Raw genomic sequence first — 19,220 nt, 5'->3', positions numbered from 1 at the left:
TTATTGTTAAATCCTGTCAATAAAAGAAATTTCAACTATCTTGAAATTTTATTTGAAAAAAATTAAACTTTCTGCGAATTGTTATCTCCAGAAAATGAATAATTATTAATTTTAAGGCATTCCATTTATTGTTAAATCTTCTCAATGAAAGAAATCTGAACTACCTTGAAATTTTATTTAAAAAAATTAAGCTTTCTGCGAATTGTTATCTCCAGAAAATGAATGATTATTAGTTTTAAGGCTTTCCATTTATTGTTAAGGGGGGACATGCTCGTCGAAGGTCAAAATTGAGTTTTTATTGTATTTTCTAACCATGATCCTGGACACTCCTTAAACGTTGTAGATAATCTATTTATATAATTTTGAAGCCTTATTATCTTTTATAGTTATTTTAAACATTTGATGACTGCATGAAGTATTTTTGTTACATAAAATAGTATTCTTTTAAACCTCTCGCTCTAATGTTTTAGAATATAGTCATATTTCGGTACATAACTGTGCAGTGGTGTTAAGATTTTTTACATTTATTAATTTTTAAACGCATTTATAAAACCATTAGCATAATTTATTACGAGATAATTTTTGTAAAATATTCACGATAAAAAATTATTTTGATAATCTCTGTGATCCCAAATTTGACAAGAATTAGGCATTTTATTATTCAAAAAATCGGCAAGATTAACACATTTGAAGATAATTCTAAAGATACTTATTATAAGCTATGTCTTTGACCATTCAAGTGTGATAAAAATCTTATGAATAATGATTGCTTTATAATAATTATTGACCTAAGAATAAGGTAGTGTTTTTTTGAAATACGCCATTTCTTTTTTCATTCCCTAGTAGTTAAGCTACAACATACGGCCGTAGCCATAAAATGACAAACTATAATTAAAGTAGGGAGTAAAATTATGTTAACGCGCGTGTTTGAACATGTACCTAACAGAATTTTTTTTTATTTTTTTTTAAACGGTACATGTTCAAACACGCGCGTCAATATCATTTTACTCCCTACTTCAATTATAGTTTGTCAATTAATGGCTACGGCCGTATGTTGTAGCTTAACCACTGGGGAATGACAAAAGAAATGGCGTATTTCAAAAAAACACTACCTTATTCTTAGGTCAATAATGATTATAAAGCAATCATTATTCATAAGATGTTTATCACACTTGAATGGCCAAAGACATAGCTTATAATAAATATCTTTAGAATCATCTTCAAATGTGTTAATCTTGCCGATTTTTTGAATAATAAAATGCCTAATTCTTGTCAAATTTGGGATCACAGAGATTATCAATATAATTTTTTATCGTGAATATTTTACAAAAATTATCTCGTAATAAATTATGCTAATGGTTTTATAAATGCGTTTAAAAATTAAAAAATGTAAAAAATCTTAACATCACTGCACAGTTATGTACCGAAATATGACTATATTCTAAAACATTAGAGCGAGAGGTTTAAAAGAATACTATTTTATGTAACAAAAATACTTCATGCAGTCATCAAATGTTTAAAATAACTATAAAGGATAATAAGGCTTTAAAATTATATAAATAGATCATCTACAACGTTTAAGGAGTGTCCAAGATCATGGTTTGAAAATACAATAAAAACTCAATTTTGACCTTCGACGAGCATGTCCCCCCTTAAATCTTTTCAATAAAAGAAATCTGAACTACCTTGAAATTTTATTTAAAAAAATTAAGCTTTCTGCGAATTGTTATCTCCAGAAAATGAATGATTATTAGTTTTAAGGCTTTCCATTTATTGTTAAATCTTTTCAATAAAAGAAATCTGAACTACCTTGAAATTTTATTTTAAAAAAATTTAAATTTTCTCCGAATTGTTACCTATCTCCAGAAAATAAATGATTATTAATTTTAAGGCTTTTCATTTATTGTTAAATTCTGTCAATAAAAGAAATCTGAACTACCTTGCAATTTTATTTAAAAAAATTAAACTTTCTGTCAAAAGCGGACACGTACGGCCGTTTGCGTATCAAACACGGACAAACGCAAAAGTATGTGTCAAAAACGGACGTAAGCAATTTTGAACGATTATATTTGATATTTACAAAATGAATATCTTAGATTTAACTTAATAAATGTGATTCTATACCTCTAAGCATTACTCAAGTATTTTTTTTATATATATTATGTTTCAATATTTATATGAAATGAAAAATCGCCTCTCCTGCAAATTATTGCAGATGGCTCATGTCCCACTTTGATACCAAGGTACTCATTTATTTTCATTGAAATAAGACTACAATTTACAGAAAGTGTTGGTTAGTTTTTAAAATTCAATTAAACCCTGAGAAACCAAGCCATAATAGATAATAAGTCAAAAAATACATGTATATCTATAAAATATCTAAAATTATGCAGTTAAATCATACATAACTTTGAATATTTTATAGATAGAATAATAATTTTTATTTATTATAGTTTGGTTTGGGCAGGGCTTAATGAAATAAAAAAATGAGCCCATAATATGTGTAATATGTATTTTTAATCCAACGAAAACAAATAACTATGAATGGAAAAGTGTGCACAATTTTGTCGTATCGCCCAAATTAGACCAAAACTATTATGGTTTCGTTTAGGCAGGGCTTAATTGATTTAAAAAGAATAACTAACACCATCTGTAAATTGTAGTCTTAGTTCAATAAAAACAAATACATATAACTAACAAAGTTTAGTGTGCACTATTTACAGCGAATCTTAACAGCCTACCTCCACCCTTAGCCACTGATATCAATAGTATGTTTGCTACGAAATCCACCCAAGTTATCAGTATGTACTTGCACAGGTTTGATTAAAAACTATGATGAAATTAACATTTTTAAAATATTAATTCATATATTATTTTGACAGCCCTGTTTTCTGATCGGCGTACAATGTGCAGGTGTATATAAAATAATAATAATGTTCAGTGGCCGACAATATCAATAATAATAATAATGTTTCTTGAAATAAAATCTCTGATGATTAGTGATTTTTGCGAAAAGATCGATTTAAATTAACGTGCTTACGACGCCGAGGTCCTTTTTATACTAAATTATAATTGAATATCAAGCTCTTCAGCCCCCCCTTAACTTGCGCCATTATGAAGAGGGGTGTAGGGAAAAAAACAAAAAAATGTCCTGTCGAGAACAAAAGACAATTCCCTGCCTGTAGATCATACCATCATAAATCGTCAGGTGTTCGAATTTAGAACTCAGCGCAACACATTAATATAAAAAATATTGAATTCTAATAGGTACCTACCTATGTCAAATGCTAGCATGTGGCGCCCTCACTCAAAGAACAACTTATACTGGTGGATCTATAGAAGCTCTGCTTCAGGAAACCTCTTTCAAAAGAATATTAAGCCTAGCTTAGAATTCTGATAAAGATAGGTATCTAGGTACCTATCACAATAATTCTGTTCGTGAACAAATTATACAAACTGTCTGTAAACATCTATCCCAAAACAAATATACAAAATATGTGTGCACATTTTAAGCATTTGAAATTTAATCTGTAATATATTATCTAGTATTATATTATAAAAGGGAGTTGTTTCAAAAGTGACTTTTCACGATCGGGGGTGATCGTGCTTGAGAATCTGCCAATGTTTTTGAGCTTTACAGAAATTTGAATCTAATTTGTGTACCTAGTAATTCTAGATAATATTCTGTTGATATATTAGCCGAAGCGAGTTGAATTCAATTATTTTCGATAGATTTTACTAACAATAAATTAAACATATCTTCACAAAATACCGATCTAAATATTTTTTCAATAAAAACCAAAGTTATCAAAGAAACAATTTTTGTATTATGTAAGGGGTATTTAAAAACTTGGTTGGTCTTTATGCTTCGGTACAATATGTACAACATTTGTATTTACTTTTAATTTAACATTTAATGTCAAATAATTGCAGACATCTTCATTTATGGCGCAATACCTACTCTAATCACTAATTATTCACTATATTATTGTACTATTCTAACCCAATCTCTTTGATTCTAACCCTGTTTTACGGTATGTGATTTTGAATACTTTTAACAAGTAAACCTGGTAACATTACAATAACTGTCAAACTGACACATGCATTCATGTCAGCACTCAGTGGCACTCAGATGGCACTCAGCATGTGTCAAATGAAACTGACAGCTAAGTTATTCTGCTCTGACAGGATCTGATAGTGATAAGAAATTAATCAGAGTTATATTGTGCTATGTTGGTACCAAATTTAATCAGTGACATATTATATTCATATTAGTTTTTCACATAAGTGTGTGCTATGCAGTCGTTCGCAGAAAGTACTTTCTTAGGATTCGATTGGAGCACACAAAAAGTAAACAAAAACTTTTTTATTTTATTTGAAGGCAATCGGGTTAAACTTTTGATCAATATAATAATATGCCTCTAAATTAAACTGTTGATTGTTTTAGTTGAAGGCAATTGTTGTAAGCGATGAGTTGGAGATTCTTCAAGAAGCAGAAGTGCATTATGACAGCGATTTACCAAAATACAGGTTCGCATTTTCGTATTACTTACTTAACGTTCGTAGAAATATTTGCGTTTTACTCCATACTGTTTGAATAATATCATTATTGGAGCACAATTCTCTATTAGAGTCAAGACATGGTTCGATCCATGGAAGATCTGCATTGCGGTGCCGCAGTTTCTGTGAATTTGCAGCGCCATGTGTCATGGCCCTTACTGAGTATCGGTCTTACATACGTGGATGACCGAATTTCTTAAACCTCCTCGAGGCGATGACTAAAAAAATAACATTGATTTTATTCTGCATTGTTAAAAAGAATCTAGTTTACCTTGCTTGGTCCGACTGTGACTTATCGGCTTACTTTTGTTTCACTCATGCTTGTAACTTTATTGTTATATGTGATCGAGAAAGATTGTAAGCGTGTCATTCCTCTCATAATGAGGATACATGACAAATGACAAAACAACTACAGGACATAGAAAATGTTTGTCACAATTAACAAAGGTTATTTATTATAGCTGTATATTATAGAATAGATAATATTGTGTATATATATTGAATATACAGTCGAACTCGGTTATTACGATCACGGAAATAGCGAGATCTCGGATGTAATGAGGAAATATTCGTTGACATTTTAGTTTACGATTTTCTCCGTACATTTATTCACTTTTATAACGAGCTACTTCTCGGGTATACCGAGCAAAACTGTTAATGTGTCGATCGTTTAAAAACAACATTTTCGACCCTGAGCAATAAAATCCGACTGGGCAGTTAACTAGACCGATGCCGCCGGGATCGGATTACATTTATGACACTAGTTAAGTGTCTAAGTACCTAATTGGTGCTTTCACCAACAACATTAAAAAAGTATCCACGCATATGGTTGAAATTGCATGTAAAAAATCCAAGCTTTGTGAAGCCAGTAGGACCTACCAGCGCCGGCAGCTCAGCACTTCATTACAATAAACAACTTTTATTGTAGTGTATGTATGACATGCTTGTTTCGGGGATTTTTACAATGGTTTTCAGATTTTTTTATGTTCTATGCTTCAATAGAAAGCGGTGCGAAAAATGTTATATAACAATATAACGAGTAATGCGTACAACGAGCAAATTAAGTCGGTCTCATCTTCCTCGTAATAACCAAGTTCGACTGTACATATAAATATTTTTTCTTTTTCTTTTGACCATATCCGATTCTATTAGTATCATAATATGGGTCTCAACACATTGGAAGTTTGTATTAACAGATTATTGTTTTTATAAATATTAAAGTACCTATGTAAAACAATGGTCCCGGTTGAAAAGTGGTATTAGTCATATTCTGATTGTGCGACATGATCGATAGGACCAACGGCGGCGTGGTGCGCAAAGAAAAGGGAGAAGTATTGTCTCCGCCGCTGATGTGGGTGGAAGCCCTAGACCTCGCCCTCGACCGCCTCATCATCGCGGGAGCTGATTTTTCCAATGTAGCTGCCGTTTCAGGATGCGGACAGGTCACTAAGCCCTCTATTATAATATTTTCATTAGTAGATTTTCAACAAACAATAATATTTTACATTATAGGCTCATGGGAATGTATGAGTTTTTGCAATGCATATTCACACAGACCCTGCAATGGATGATAAGAGGTTTGGTTTCATCACTTGGATCATCTTAATCCTCAGTCGGTCTAGATAATCAAGGTTCTACTATTCTAAGTGAACAACCTGCCGCTGTTTTCATTTAGAAACAAGACATTCAAAGCTACCAATGCAGAGGATATTATTAACGATCGAATCATGCTAAAAACAGTCTGGCATCGCTATCAAATATAATACAATCTTCATGTGGCTCTCATGGTGCAGTGCGTAAGGCGCTTTCCTTGCATCTGGAAGCTCCGGGTTCGATTCCCGGTGAGGACACAATAAATATTTATGTGATTTTCTCAAAGCCTGGGTGTTTATGATTGTTTAAATTACTAACAACCAACTTATACGAAAAAATAATGGCATGGTTTAAAAAAACAATCTTCATATTAACCTCTATTATAATAGTTTCATATTCTCCGTTTAGGGATAATTAATACTTTTGAAAAAGTAATTATTTTAGTCAAAGCAGATTTACTATAGCTTCAGAAAATACCTTTTTGTTGGTGTAGCAACACGGATCCGTGTGGTGGGCCAAAGGATGTGATAATCTTCTCGCCTCGTTGGACAACTCCAAATTTTTGTATGAACAATTGGCGCTGGCCTTCTCACTCCTCGAGAGTCCCACCTGGATGGACTCCAGCACGCAAAAATGGTGTGACAAACTCCAACATGCCGTGGGCGGTCCGCAGGTACAATTCTCATATAAACATTATTTCTTCGCTGTTAGCCAAAGTCACTATGATGTATCGCCAAAAATGACAGATGTATCGACTTGAATATTAAAAAAATACTGAATCCAATTATTAGTAACGTCATGGTTATGTGGAAACATTGAGTGTGTCATGTTACGTGTACAGTTCACTGAAAAAAAAGGAAGGATGGATTGAAATTCGATAAACTATTTCTTTTCTATTCAATGTAACATCCTTATATTGTACATACATAATAAAATTTGATATGAGCTCAGATATGAGAGTCATATAAATTATATTATATTGTGTGAGTCGTTTTCAAATTTTGTATGAATAAGTTCACATTGCTTTCCAAACATTAAACCTCATTATCTCTATTGGGGAGAAAAAAAACCATAATGAAGTATACAAATTAACGCAGTTTGAAAATTTACTCGTATCACAATGTAAAAGTCCCTTTTACGTAACTTTCATCGGTATTTATATATTATCTGTTTTGTATAAAAGAATAACGTTTGTATGAGACAATTTTAGCAGACTAAAACCTAAGTAGCTCGATCAGGTTTACGTAATTTTATTATTGTATTATTGACATACTTCGTTCATATATCTAGTACATCAATGTTTGTAATATAGTTTCGGAAAATACTAATTTAGGTAATTTTTTGTCTACAATCTGAACTACCAGCTGACAATTGACATTTTTGTAATACCGATCATCGTGACAGATGTTTGGCAGAGACAGCTTTGCTTCCCGTGATTCAATAATAACACTGTTACAGGAGCTGGCCTTAATAACGGGATCCCGAGCCTACGAACGTTTCACGGGAAGTCAGATCGCCAAGATTTTTGAAAACAAGAAAAGACTTTACGAGACGACAGAGCGCATCTCGCTGGTGAGTTCGTTCGCCTGTTCGCTGCTGACGGGCCGCGTGGCTCCGCTCGACTTTGCCGATGCTTCCGGAATGAACCTCATGGACATCCACGCAAAGACGTGGCATCCGCCTTGCTTGCAGGTTCTTCAGCATTTTTGTCTTATTGTAAATTAAAATCGCGGACAAGGAAACGAACCAATCCTTTGGCGGACGAAAATTATGATGTTTTTGTCTTCACGGTTAAAATTCCACATGTTGTGCTCTTAAAAATCACAATCCGATATCTGTCGACAATATTTGTATCGGGTGGCTTTTGCTGCAAAGTTTGCGTACTAAACTGCCTTTGTATTTGTAATACGGAATTTGCACAGTACATATTATTGTCTTACCAGTACCCCTCCAATATCACCAAATGCGTTATTAAATTTCAATTGTCCATACCCCCAAATAATAAGTAACGTTGACAATGGGTTTTTATGGGACATGCATTTCTTTAATATTACATTTTTTTATTCTAACATATTCAGTGTGTTGTGACAAACTGTTACAAATAATAGAAATATTACTTTGAAACTTTTTACTTATTGTAAGACAGATAGACAATCAATATTAAATATTAATGGAGAACCGATTCAATATTTGAATATGATCATAATATCGCCTGCTGTAATGACAGCTACATATAATATATCTCCGCAAACAGCTGTGATTGATTATACTCCCTATTTGAAACCATATTCCACGTGGTGGGAAAACCCCCTCAGTCATTAATAGCAGCAAATGTAGTAGTCGTAACCAGTGATGGCTGGTGATTTTTTAATAAGAAAAAATATGATTCATGATGTTGAAAGATGTTTCAAAATAATGCAAGCAGTGCAGTGCACTTGTATGATGTTAGACCAGCCGCCGCTGGTCGTAATGTCGCTACACATGCTCTGTAGACAACTTTCTATAAACTTGTCAATATTTTTATCTATTTGCGCATTTCAGTCATCTGCTTTGCAGAAAATGTTCAACGTTTGTAGGAAACTTTAAATTATAATTTAGTCACATTAAGTAGTTTAATTATGTAGTACAAAATATTTAAGGGTTCCATGACTAAATTGGAACTGGGAAACATCGGTCTAAAGTGTGTTGAGTCACGGGTGAATGGGATTATTGTTCTATGTGCGGAAGGCGTGTGGAGACGATTCATTGGAGAAGAAATTGGGCACGCCGGTGGCGTCTCAGGAGTGCATCGGCCCAATCTCATCATATTTCGTTGAAAAGTTTGGCTTCCAAGAGAAATGTCAAGTGATTGCATTCACCGGTGATAATCCATCCACTGTGGCAGGTACATATTCCTCAGATATTCTTATTTATCCATGTTTTAATAGATTGACGGATATCGTCCAGAAATGCTGTTTTGATTGTTGTTCACACATCTGAATCACACCGTTTTTGTCCATTTTTTATGGCGGATGCGAGAATCCAAGTCCAATAATACTCATAGATAAGAAGCAGTAAGATTGTTAATGCCAGTGAAAATAGTACATACAAGCTTATGAAATATTAAAATTTTCTTTATCACTTTTTTAATAGCATAACCGGCCTATGGCCTATCACTATAATATTATGATTCCTAGAAAATAATCAAAACAAATATGTCAATGTTGACCTTCTGTGATAATGTTTAATACGAGATGTTATAATATTATGATTCCTAGAAAATAATCAAAACAAACATGTCAATGTTGACCTTCTGTGATAATCAGTGGCGATTTTCTCATGAGAGCGCTGGAGCGGTGAACACCCACCCACCCACTCAATTTATGCGAAAAGATTTTTTTTTAAATAAGTATTTCATTTATATTTGATTTATTAAAAGTGTTCTGATCTATTTATTACCGTGGTCATTAATTCATATACAAAAACAAATTCTTATATGTGTTTTTAACCGGCTATTTTAAAGACTTGTTCATTTGAGCGATAAACCGTGTCGCTCGTCTGTCGGAAAGCGCCCGGAAATCTTATATCGATTAATGCTTTTGCAATGAGCAAGAGTTACACGTAAAACCAATATGTACATATTTTTTCATCGTGAAACGTGGTCTACGCGAGCGACGGTTCAAGTCGCTCACGTCCGAATGCCTACTTCGAATAACGTCGGGAATCTTCGGTTTTAAAACCATACAGCCCGTATTACACAACAATTATTGTTTGACAATTTTTATTCAATATTATTGTAAAAATAAATTCGTTTCACAGTACGTATATTAAATTTCCGCACATGTTGACAACATTTCTCAAATTTAAGTGAAGTACAATTAAAAAATAAACTTCAAGTTTTTTTCAGTTTGACAACTAAATTCACAATGTTTATCAATTATGATATCTCTCCAAACTAGCTCTGTGGGGGTTTAACATGCGTGGTAGGGTGGAAATCGTAAAATATCACGGCTAAATGCTTTAATAATGTCAATTTTGATGAGTTACTGCTTTCAAGAGCCACATTAAATCAGGTCACTTATTTTCTTAATATGTTATTGAAGTAAGTCATTCCTTAATATATTGCTTCTCATAAGCGGAAGTTCTATTTTTTATTCGAATTGAACGATAAATAGCATTGTTCATGGTAATATTCTCAATAATTGTACATTCAATAAAATAAAACATTTGCTAACATGAAGACGAGATTGTCACGCGTTGGCAAGTTATAGTATTGTAGCTTGTAATATTGTCGTGGTTTCCGGCTGCAACAAATCAAGATCGCCATTCAGTTCCCGCTTATTGCCAATGTAAAACGGTGGTGCGCGCTTGTTAAATTATTTTTCAATGTGATATTTTTAGTTACTGTGTACATTAGTTTTTTTTTCAAATGGCACCGTTTGATGTTGAGTACTTAAAAAAACATTCTAATACGTTTGAAGAACGCCTTCGTATTAAAAGCAGCAGCAGACCTGTCTCATTGACACATTTACGGAAACGGTTTTACTATTAAACTTAATTTGTACTATTCCGATGACATCAGTGGAAAGCGAAAGATGTTTTTCCACACTCAAACGGATTAAGTGTTTTAGTAGAAACACCATCGCGCAACCAAGATTGAACGCATTATGTATGCTCAGTATCGAAAAAAAAATGATAGGTACAAGAGATTCCTGACTTCAACAAACGCGTAATTGAAAAATTTGTGTCTATGAAAAACAGAAGAATGGATTTCTCATACAAATGAACAATAAATCCCGGTCACTGCCGGATACGAGATATTTCGGTAGTACCTACTAATAATTCGGTCAAAACAAATAGTTTGTGTCAACCAGTTTGTGTAAAAGTTTAAAATCCATTTTTTTTTTCAAGAAAAACTGTTTTTAGAGGTACAACAAATAATAAATGGTGAGTTATTTATGATTTCTTCTAAATGTACTTAATTAAAAAACCAATAGTTTTTTTGAATTTTTGGTGAAGTTTTGATGAAGGCAAATGCCTTTTTACTGCAGTCAACAGGTGAAAAAAGTGAACTCCCAGTAAAATAACTCACCGGTCGCCACTGGTGATAATGTTTAATACGAGATGTTTACTTAACTATTTCATCCAAAGTTTGAGTAATAACTACCACTATAATCAAAATTCACACATTTCATGCCGCAGCCTGATTGTAGTTGGCCTGGTACGTCCTCGGCCATCAACATGATGTTTTGATATATACTAGCTGCTCGTAACAACTCCCTACGGGAGCTTCACCCACTTTACACGCATTTTTGTTAGATGGCATTTCTTAGATCTATACTGGCCACAAAACTGAATATAAATGTATCATAAATCGACAGAGAAAATACATTCAAAACTTTATGTGGTTACCCGAGTTATTCTGCTGAACCCGTAGGTGCAATCACTTCGATATAAGTTGTTATAATGTTATAGCTGCTATACTGCTGTACCTAGTGAATTTCAATTTGAATTACTTTGAAGCAGCTTGTTTACCTCGCCTACTCCACTACGCCACATGCAATTTTGTTAGGCCATCTAACTGACTTCAGAGTAGACAGAGAAAATACATTTCAAAAATTCGCAGGGCACCCGAGTTGTTCTGATAGGTTTAAAATTCCTAGCAATCAAGAAACAATAATACATTTTAAAAATGACACATTTTGACATTAGAGAATAAATTGTCATATGTATAAACTTATAGCACCTGTACACGTGCGTGGATTTACCGCCAGCTATAGCGTGTAAATTAAACTGTTGTGGCAATAACTGTTTACATGCAAAAGTGCTGACTGTCTCGCCAATCTCATTTTTCAAGCGTGAGCGAGACGCGTTGTTGTCATTGTGTGGTGTTATTTAACAAGTTGTGAAAACTGGTAAACGTCAAAATGCTCTGTGCTGTGTAGTTCGTATTTTTTCCGACAGATTCGCCACCACCGTTCTACTGCACATGCTCATATGTAATGCAAGTTGCAACGATCGTGTGATAATTCAGAAGCCGCTAAACTTTTTTGATCCATGCATGCAGTCTTGCAACTTGCACGATAATATGTGTTTATATTTGCATTTTATTGCTATGGTCGCGACAATATATACTGCCAACGGTATATCTATGGACATGTAAACGTGCTAATAGTTTGTATGCGAGTGGCAAAAGATGGAATAGGTATTAGTTTCTTTTTGTTTTTTTAAATCTTGTAGAAAATGAGTGGATATACCGATAACGTGTTTTGAATTTGGAATGGTTAGATTTAAATGTATACAGTACTCTCTCAGTAATCCGCCACCCCAAAAACCAGACAAATGTCCAATTAGTGAAAGCGGCGGATTATAGTGCATACATACAAAATATGGTAAAAATTAAAACAGGTATTTCGTAAAAATACGAAATTTTATTTTTAAAAATTTAAAATTTAAAAATAATTATTTTTAAGAAATTTGTACTAGAAAATTACTGTTTTATTTATAATCAAAATCAAGTATTTACTAAATTATACATATTTAACTGAATATTAAACAGTAAATCACTTGACACAACCAGTTGTTCAGTGAGACAGATATTTTTGAATGGCTTAGGATTCCTGGCTTTCCCTATGATCAAAAGCTTCAGTGTGTGTGTCCCGGTTGCATTGGAGCACGGCATAATTGTGATGCGGTCCTTGGGCACTTTCCTCCCTGCTATATAACTTTCTTCACGATGAACATACGTTTTACAAAGCAGAAGTTTCCAAAACAAACCTTTCTCATCTGCGTCGTATACTTGTACGCGGCGGACTACTGAATTTGACAATTGAATACCGGCGAATTATAGAGCTAGATTTTGTGCTTTCAGCTAGTAAAAATAACAGCGGATTATAGTAGTTGTCGGATAATCGAGCGGCGGATTACTGAGAGTGTACTGTATCAGAAAATACCCTTTATGAATTTAATATATTAGATGATATTATCATCCTATGAAATCTATTTAACATGTCGGTGGACTTTCAAACTGCGAAACAGTGTCTCAGATTCCAATCTACAATTTCACATATCTGTTTTTTACTAATCACATCTGCAGCGGTGAGGAGTAGAATGTCTGCAACTGATGCGGCATTTCACAGATTCAAATCTCTCCTGGCATATCGAGAGCGTGAAATTAATATGTTGGCCAACATTCATTTTTTCATCATTTTTTGGGAGGTGGCTGAAATTCACCCCAGATCATAGAGCCAATGATGAATGAATTTTTCCAATGGATGTGTCGGAACCGAGGCATGGTCCTTCTTGAATCCCGGAGGAAGGTTATTAAGAACGATTAAACCGATTCTTGTCCACGTCTCCTTCCGAACAGTTTGAAGATAAAACAATAAATATTCTCGGCAGGCATGCGTCTCTCCCGAGAGTGGGTGGCAGTGAGTCTGGGCACCAGCGACACGCTTCTGCTTTGGCTAGAGAACCCGCTGGCAGCGGAGGACGGTCACGTATTGTGCTGCCCTCTGGAGCGCGATGCCTACTCCGCCCTGCTCTGCTTCGCCAATGGTTCCCTGGCCAGGGAGGCAGCCAGGGATCGTCTCGCTGGAGGCTCTTGGGACACCTTCAATGCCATGCTCGACAGCACACCCAGAGGCAACTTTGGGAATTTAGGTACTTCCATGAAATCAAATATTATTTATTTTATTATATCTCAAAAATGCATGTTGTTTGTTTCAATATGTTTGATCCAGTACAAGGACCCAATGGGTTGGTCGAATGATTAACAACCGTTCGTCGTTAAAAAATCTGTTAATATAACCTACAGTCTGTGGAGGCCTAAATGCTCGCACAGGAGCGAATGTAGTAATTTACAAATGTCGATCCACTGTTCGATGAAGGTCTCATCTAGCCCCTTCCACTCATCTCTTTTCTTATCCATCAAACTTTATGAGTTTGTCAATCCAACAGATTTTAGAGCGTCACTGTGATCGTTTAGTGCCCATTGGGTACCACTGTATGATGCTATTTGTCCAGTGCCAACATTTTTCGACTACAAAAATTGTGGAAACACTTAGCTAATATTATTTGTTTTACATTTTAATTGAGGAATTTTGTTCAACTAAACTGATAGGGTAAACAGCAAAAGACCACATTGGGAATTATCAAATTTCAGGATTGTTTTTTGATTCACCGGAGATTGTGCCGAAGGGGGCACCGGCCGGGAGGTGGATGTGGGGTCAAAACGGAGCCACAATCAACAAAATGGCACCCGATACAGAGATTCGAGCACTCCTAGAGGGACAGTTCATTGCCAGGAAGGTCCACGCTGAGGATATGGGATTCGTTATTGGTGAGTCTACTCCAACTGAAATATCATTGAACAAATCTAATATTTTTTCCTCTTCCGGTAACTGCCTCCATCCAGGTATGTCCGATGCCGTTTTTATACACTTATGGACAGCCGAAGTCTTTAAATCCGACTCGAATTTATCCTTTCATCTTGTAGGTCAACCGAGACTTTGTTTGCCTTCCGGCTTCCAAATGTCGGCTTCTTTGTCATGCATGACTCATCCATCCTGTGTATGCATTGATTTTGATAGACTGTATAAAGTGTGGGCTCTTATAAAAAATGTAGAGTTCCTTATTGGATCTCCGTCTCCGCCCTGACTGTATCATTGGCAGTTAGGAAGATACCATATAGGACACTCCACTCAAATGGGTCCAGCACTCCTGTCATGTTTTTGGTCATACACCAGTATTCTGATTGTGTTGTTCAATTTTCAATCTCGCTAATGTAATCCAAATGTAGCTGACTCATTCCTTTTTGTGATAAAGTAGAAGCAATTTTACAACGTTTTTATTAGCTCGTATTCTTATTTGTCCGATGGTTGTTTATCCGGTACAAATCTTGCAATCGATTTTTAACTAACTTCCTGACTAGCTAGACATTTGAAACTTTTAGAATATATCAGAACACGATGCCAATGCATTCTTTTAATACTTTTAGCCATCTTTAAGTAAAATTGAATTCATTTTCAGTTAATTCTGTTTTGTATGAGAAGTTATTTCGGAAGAAATCCGTAATCAAATCCACTATTATTGGTTGCTAACTGGGTCGTCCTAGCAACTAAATTATTAATATATACGTGCGTTACTATGGAAATCAATTCAGTATTTCTATATTTGTTTGTTTATTATTTACTTCATATCAAGTACAAGTTTAAGCATATTAAGCATAATAATTCAACAGAAAATTTAAAAACGTTGTATATTATAAAAAGTTCTATTTATCTTGTAATTATTTAGAATTTCTTTTGGTATGTCTTCAGTTCAACCTCTTCGGTATACATATTTATTTTATAATTTATTATATTACAGACAAAGATACAAAAATTTTGGCGACGGGCGGAGCGTCTGCCAATAAATCGCTTCTCCAGGTGATGTCTGACGTCTTCAACACCCCAGTATACGTCCAGGTAACTCGCAATATGTATTTTATTTCATTGAAACTTCAAATTTGCACATACAACTAACTCTGGTTTGACGTTAATTTTCATTGAAAAAGTTGTCCATTCTGTGTCTGATTCACAAATATCTTGCCAAATGCCTAAATTTCATTAAAAAAAGTCAAATTTTTACTCGTCACCTACGGCGCAAGGCTTAATCGGGCCCGATCGGACAAATTGCCGCAAGACCAGGCCTGTGTATATGCTATACATTTACGTAGCCACTGTTAGATGTAACTATATTTGAGACATCAAGTATGCGTCGATTGTAACTTAATTTAGTTCCATGCATCATGTCTTATAAAAACTGCTGGAACTATGTGTAATCCTATAAGTACGTGGAGAATAAAATCAATACGATGGATAATTTCATCACCGATACGGCATATGGTGTAACGATGTGTTTATAATTTGAAGGATACATCGAACTCAGCAGTACTGGGCGCGGCGTACCGAGCCAGACATGGCCTGCTGTGTCACACTGCGCAGCCCGTCTCCTTTGCCGCCGCCACCTCCTCTGCGCCCCCTCCCGCTCTCGTCTGCACACCTTACTCCGATGCGCAGCAGGTCTACGGTCCCATGCTGCTGCGGTACAGGGATTACATAGCTACTATAGTCAAGGAAAATCGACAAAACTGATTTAAGCAAACTCATCATCGATTCTCCGTCAAACATGATACATATTTATGTTATTCTATTTGAAATTCGACCGATCGATCGATCGTCAGTACCACCATAAATACTAACTGAGGATAATTTAAATTTATTGTCCATCACCTGTAGGTGAGTTTTGCAAATGAAACAGATAAACTATTTCATTCCCATAAAACATTACAATATTGAGATTCTGAGGATTGAACGAATACAAGTGCGCCGGTGTCGAGTAAATTGACTACATTACCGTTTTCAACATTCTGTAAATGCTTATAACTTTTCATGTCATTTTTCACTTATCTCATTTGTACTCGATTCATCGTCTTTTCCTAACTTAGTTTAATTAAAGTGAAGTGCCCCGAGTCTTATAAGGTTCGACTAAAAAATGTAAATCCACTGCTTCAGCTGTTGAATGATCTTAAAGTGAAAATATTAGTGAACGGCGCTCACTGCTTTTATAACTCTTATATATGGCAAATAGTTTACATTGAGATTGACACTGATTACATAGTAGTTAGAATTATGAATACATACTGATGTAACAATGCACAATGGTTGCCTACTTAATTGAAAGTGTATACAGTTCCCTATGAATTAGTACAAATTTTGTTTTCAATATTATTTAAGTACAGGTTTATAAACCAAATTTAACGTCAACATAGAAATGACAGGAAGATAATGACGTTTATTGCTGTATTTTTAATGATTTAATGATGCCGACATTCTTAAAATGATGGTGCTTTGAAAACTAAATGTGAATTGTGACTAATTTTATCATTCCATATTATTTTATATATCGTATTAAAATAATTTTGCTGTATTTTTGCTAATAATGGGACTACATTTCTAGTATTACATATTAGGGGACTGATATTTAAAAAAATCATTGCCGTTTAGGACTGCCGAATGGGTGAATGTCGTCATCACCAGAAATGATAGTTTTCAGCTAAACATAGTATTGGCTAATTATAATGAAAAGCAATATTTTCATATGCTTTTCATGCAAATTTCTTCCAAGAAAAGTAAAAAAGTTGTCTGTGTCACTTTTTGTGTTATGTTTTTTAATGTTGTGTATCGATAGTTAACCATTTTTAATCTTTTATGCTAGTAATTTCTTGATGTAAATGGAAAAGTTTGGGTCTCTTGCTGGAAATTCTCTAAATCTTCTTCGACAAAATCGGTGTGACGACATCTATTATATTATCATAATGTCTATCTTGTATACCTTCTTGTTCATTGGTTTCTTTTCACATTATACCCGTCCGAGCGGCTTATAATGTCGCAAGTCTCAGGTTCGAATCCCGGGTCTGGAAAATACACATTCTAATAGATCAAGCGAGCGGCTAACGTCCATTTCTAGTAATACTAATATCTGTTAATGCAAACCTCCACTATGCGGAGGGAGGCCCATACGATCTTCATCTGGCGGTGGATTGACCTCCTTCAATGATTATGTATAATTTTTTACTGTCCATCAAGGTTTTCCGCTATCTTGCCATTCATTAACAATTTAAAATGAAATGAGCATGTTTTCCCGCTTATATTCTTCGCTGCACATTCTCGTATTTTGAAGATGGGTTCACAGACTGGAAAAGTTGTTAATGGAAATGTCTCACTTTTGTGGAATTAACAAAAACTATTGCCAACCGATTGTAAAAAATGTAATATGCTAATTCACATGTAAACATTGACAAAGTAAGAGATGATCCACTTATAAAGTTTTTTTTTATGATTATCTCACTATAATAGACGTGACTAGGGTCGCAATCTTGCCGTCTTGAATCCTGGGAAAGTATGTTTCCGCCGATGGTGACTTGCCCCGGTGGCAAATTAACAAAAGAGTTATAATAAAATAAGTGTCAAGAGTAGGATTTGGTGTAGATGATTTTCTGCCCGCCTGCAGTACAGCTAGGGCCATTGTTCTTTGACCGACCTACTTTTGTACCGATACGCTACCAGTATCGTATAGATACTTTTCCCTGTTTAGAATATTTAAATGCTTAATATTGTCGATTACAATGCATTGGAATATTTACAGTGTTTTAGCCATGATTTTCAGTTTATTATTTTTGACATTTTCTCCAAATGGAGCTTAAAGATATAAAATAGAAAGTGTTTTGTTTTAATATTCTCGATTTGTTATCATGCCGCACGATCATATATGTTTACTATAATAATGATATTATCATGGTTATTATTTTCCAAGAAAACGCTGCATATTTTTGTAACATTAAAAAGTTTCAATGCCTCAGTGTGTATTGATACTTTCAATTGATACACAATACCGTATATCAGTATGACAGCCCTACCTACAGACTGTGGTGATGTGTACATCGTAATTTTAAAGATTTTCTTTGCATTTATAAATAACAGCCACAAAAAAATAAAAATTAATTACATGTATAGAGTTCATAATGTTAAGACTAAAAGAAATAGGGAATAGGGCGGCTTCTTTACATGCCGATTTTGTAATTTATTCCACTTCCCGAGATTTTACAAAATTTGTCAAGGTTACGAATCTATAATTCAATGTTATAAATGTAATATGTAGTACCTATCTATGTTTATTATGTATGCTTTTTGGGAATATCAAGGAATGAGCTTTTCCTTATGATTTATGTATTGACTAATGCAGTATTTCATAACATAATCTGCAATAACTTGTTCCTTTGCAAAGAGGTAAACTGATTCTTACACTTGTTTGTTCTACCCATTATTTAATATTAATAATCATCTAAATTATCCACAACACAACGCATAAAATGTCAAAAGAATTTGTGCAATCAAAAGTTGGCAATATATTTCATAATAATAATTAATTATACTTAACCATGTTATAGGACATTTTAAGTTTTATTTAAAATGTTATCATGACACAAAAAATGTTTTCCTCCGAACAATATGTATTATTTTGGTCGGTAAACGATTATTTCTTTA

General features: G+C 34.2%; 1 protein-coding gene across 2 annotated transcripts; it reads left to right on the top strand.

Moving 5' to 3' along the window:
* The first annotated feature begins 4,075 nt into the window (after nucleotides 1-4,075).
* LOC147073065 (xylulose kinase) lies at nucleotides 4,076-18,660 on the top strand. Of its 2 annotated transcripts, none has more exons than XM_085945283.1 (10): nucleotides 4,076-4,350; nucleotides 4,448-4,530; nucleotides 5,855-6,002; nucleotides 6,647-6,826; nucleotides 7,612-7,845; nucleotides 8,881-9,037; nucleotides 13,534-13,794; nucleotides 14,297-14,473; nucleotides 15,502-15,599; nucleotides 16,047-18,660. In XM_085945283.1, exons 1-10 carry the CDS (start codon nucleotides 4,297-4,299, stop codon nucleotides 16,266-16,268), a joined length of 1,614 nt encoding a protein of 537 aa, XP_085801409.1. In that variant the 5' UTR covers nucleotides 4,076-4,296; the 3' UTR covers nucleotides 16,269-18,660. The 2 variants fall into 2 exon arrangements, with proteins under 2 accessions (XP_085801409.1, XP_085801410.1); XM_085945284.1 differs by having other exon boundaries at nucleotides 4,099-4,350; nucleotides 7,612-7,725.
* The last annotated feature ends 560 nt before the right edge of the window (nucleotides 18,661-19,220 follow it).

Source organism: Rhyacophila brunnea, unplaced genomic scaffold (assembly GCF_057557595.1).
Source record: "Rhyacophila brunnea isolate RB1 unplaced genomic scaffold, BYU_Rbru_1.0 scaffold_18, whole genome shotgun sequence".
NCBI classification, from domain to species: domain Eukaryota; kingdom Metazoa; phylum Arthropoda; class Insecta; order Trichoptera; family Rhyacophilidae; genus Rhyacophila; species Rhyacophila brunnea.
This window is presented reverse-complemented; position numbering and strand designations above follow the sequence as displayed.

Coding starts and splice junctions, on each gene's coding strand:
- LOC147073065 (XM_085945283.1), top strand. CDS start 4,297: ATGCAGTCGTTCGCAGAAAGTACTTTCTTAGGATTCGATTGGAGCACA. Junction 6,003..6,646: donor CCGTTTCAGGATGCGGACAG/GTCACTAAGCCC, acceptor TTGTTGGTGTAG/CAACACGGATCCGTGTGGTG. Junction 6,827..7,611: donor ATGCCGTGGGCGGTCCGCAG/GTACAATTCTCA, acceptor ACACTGTTACAG/GAGCTGGCCTTAATAACGGG.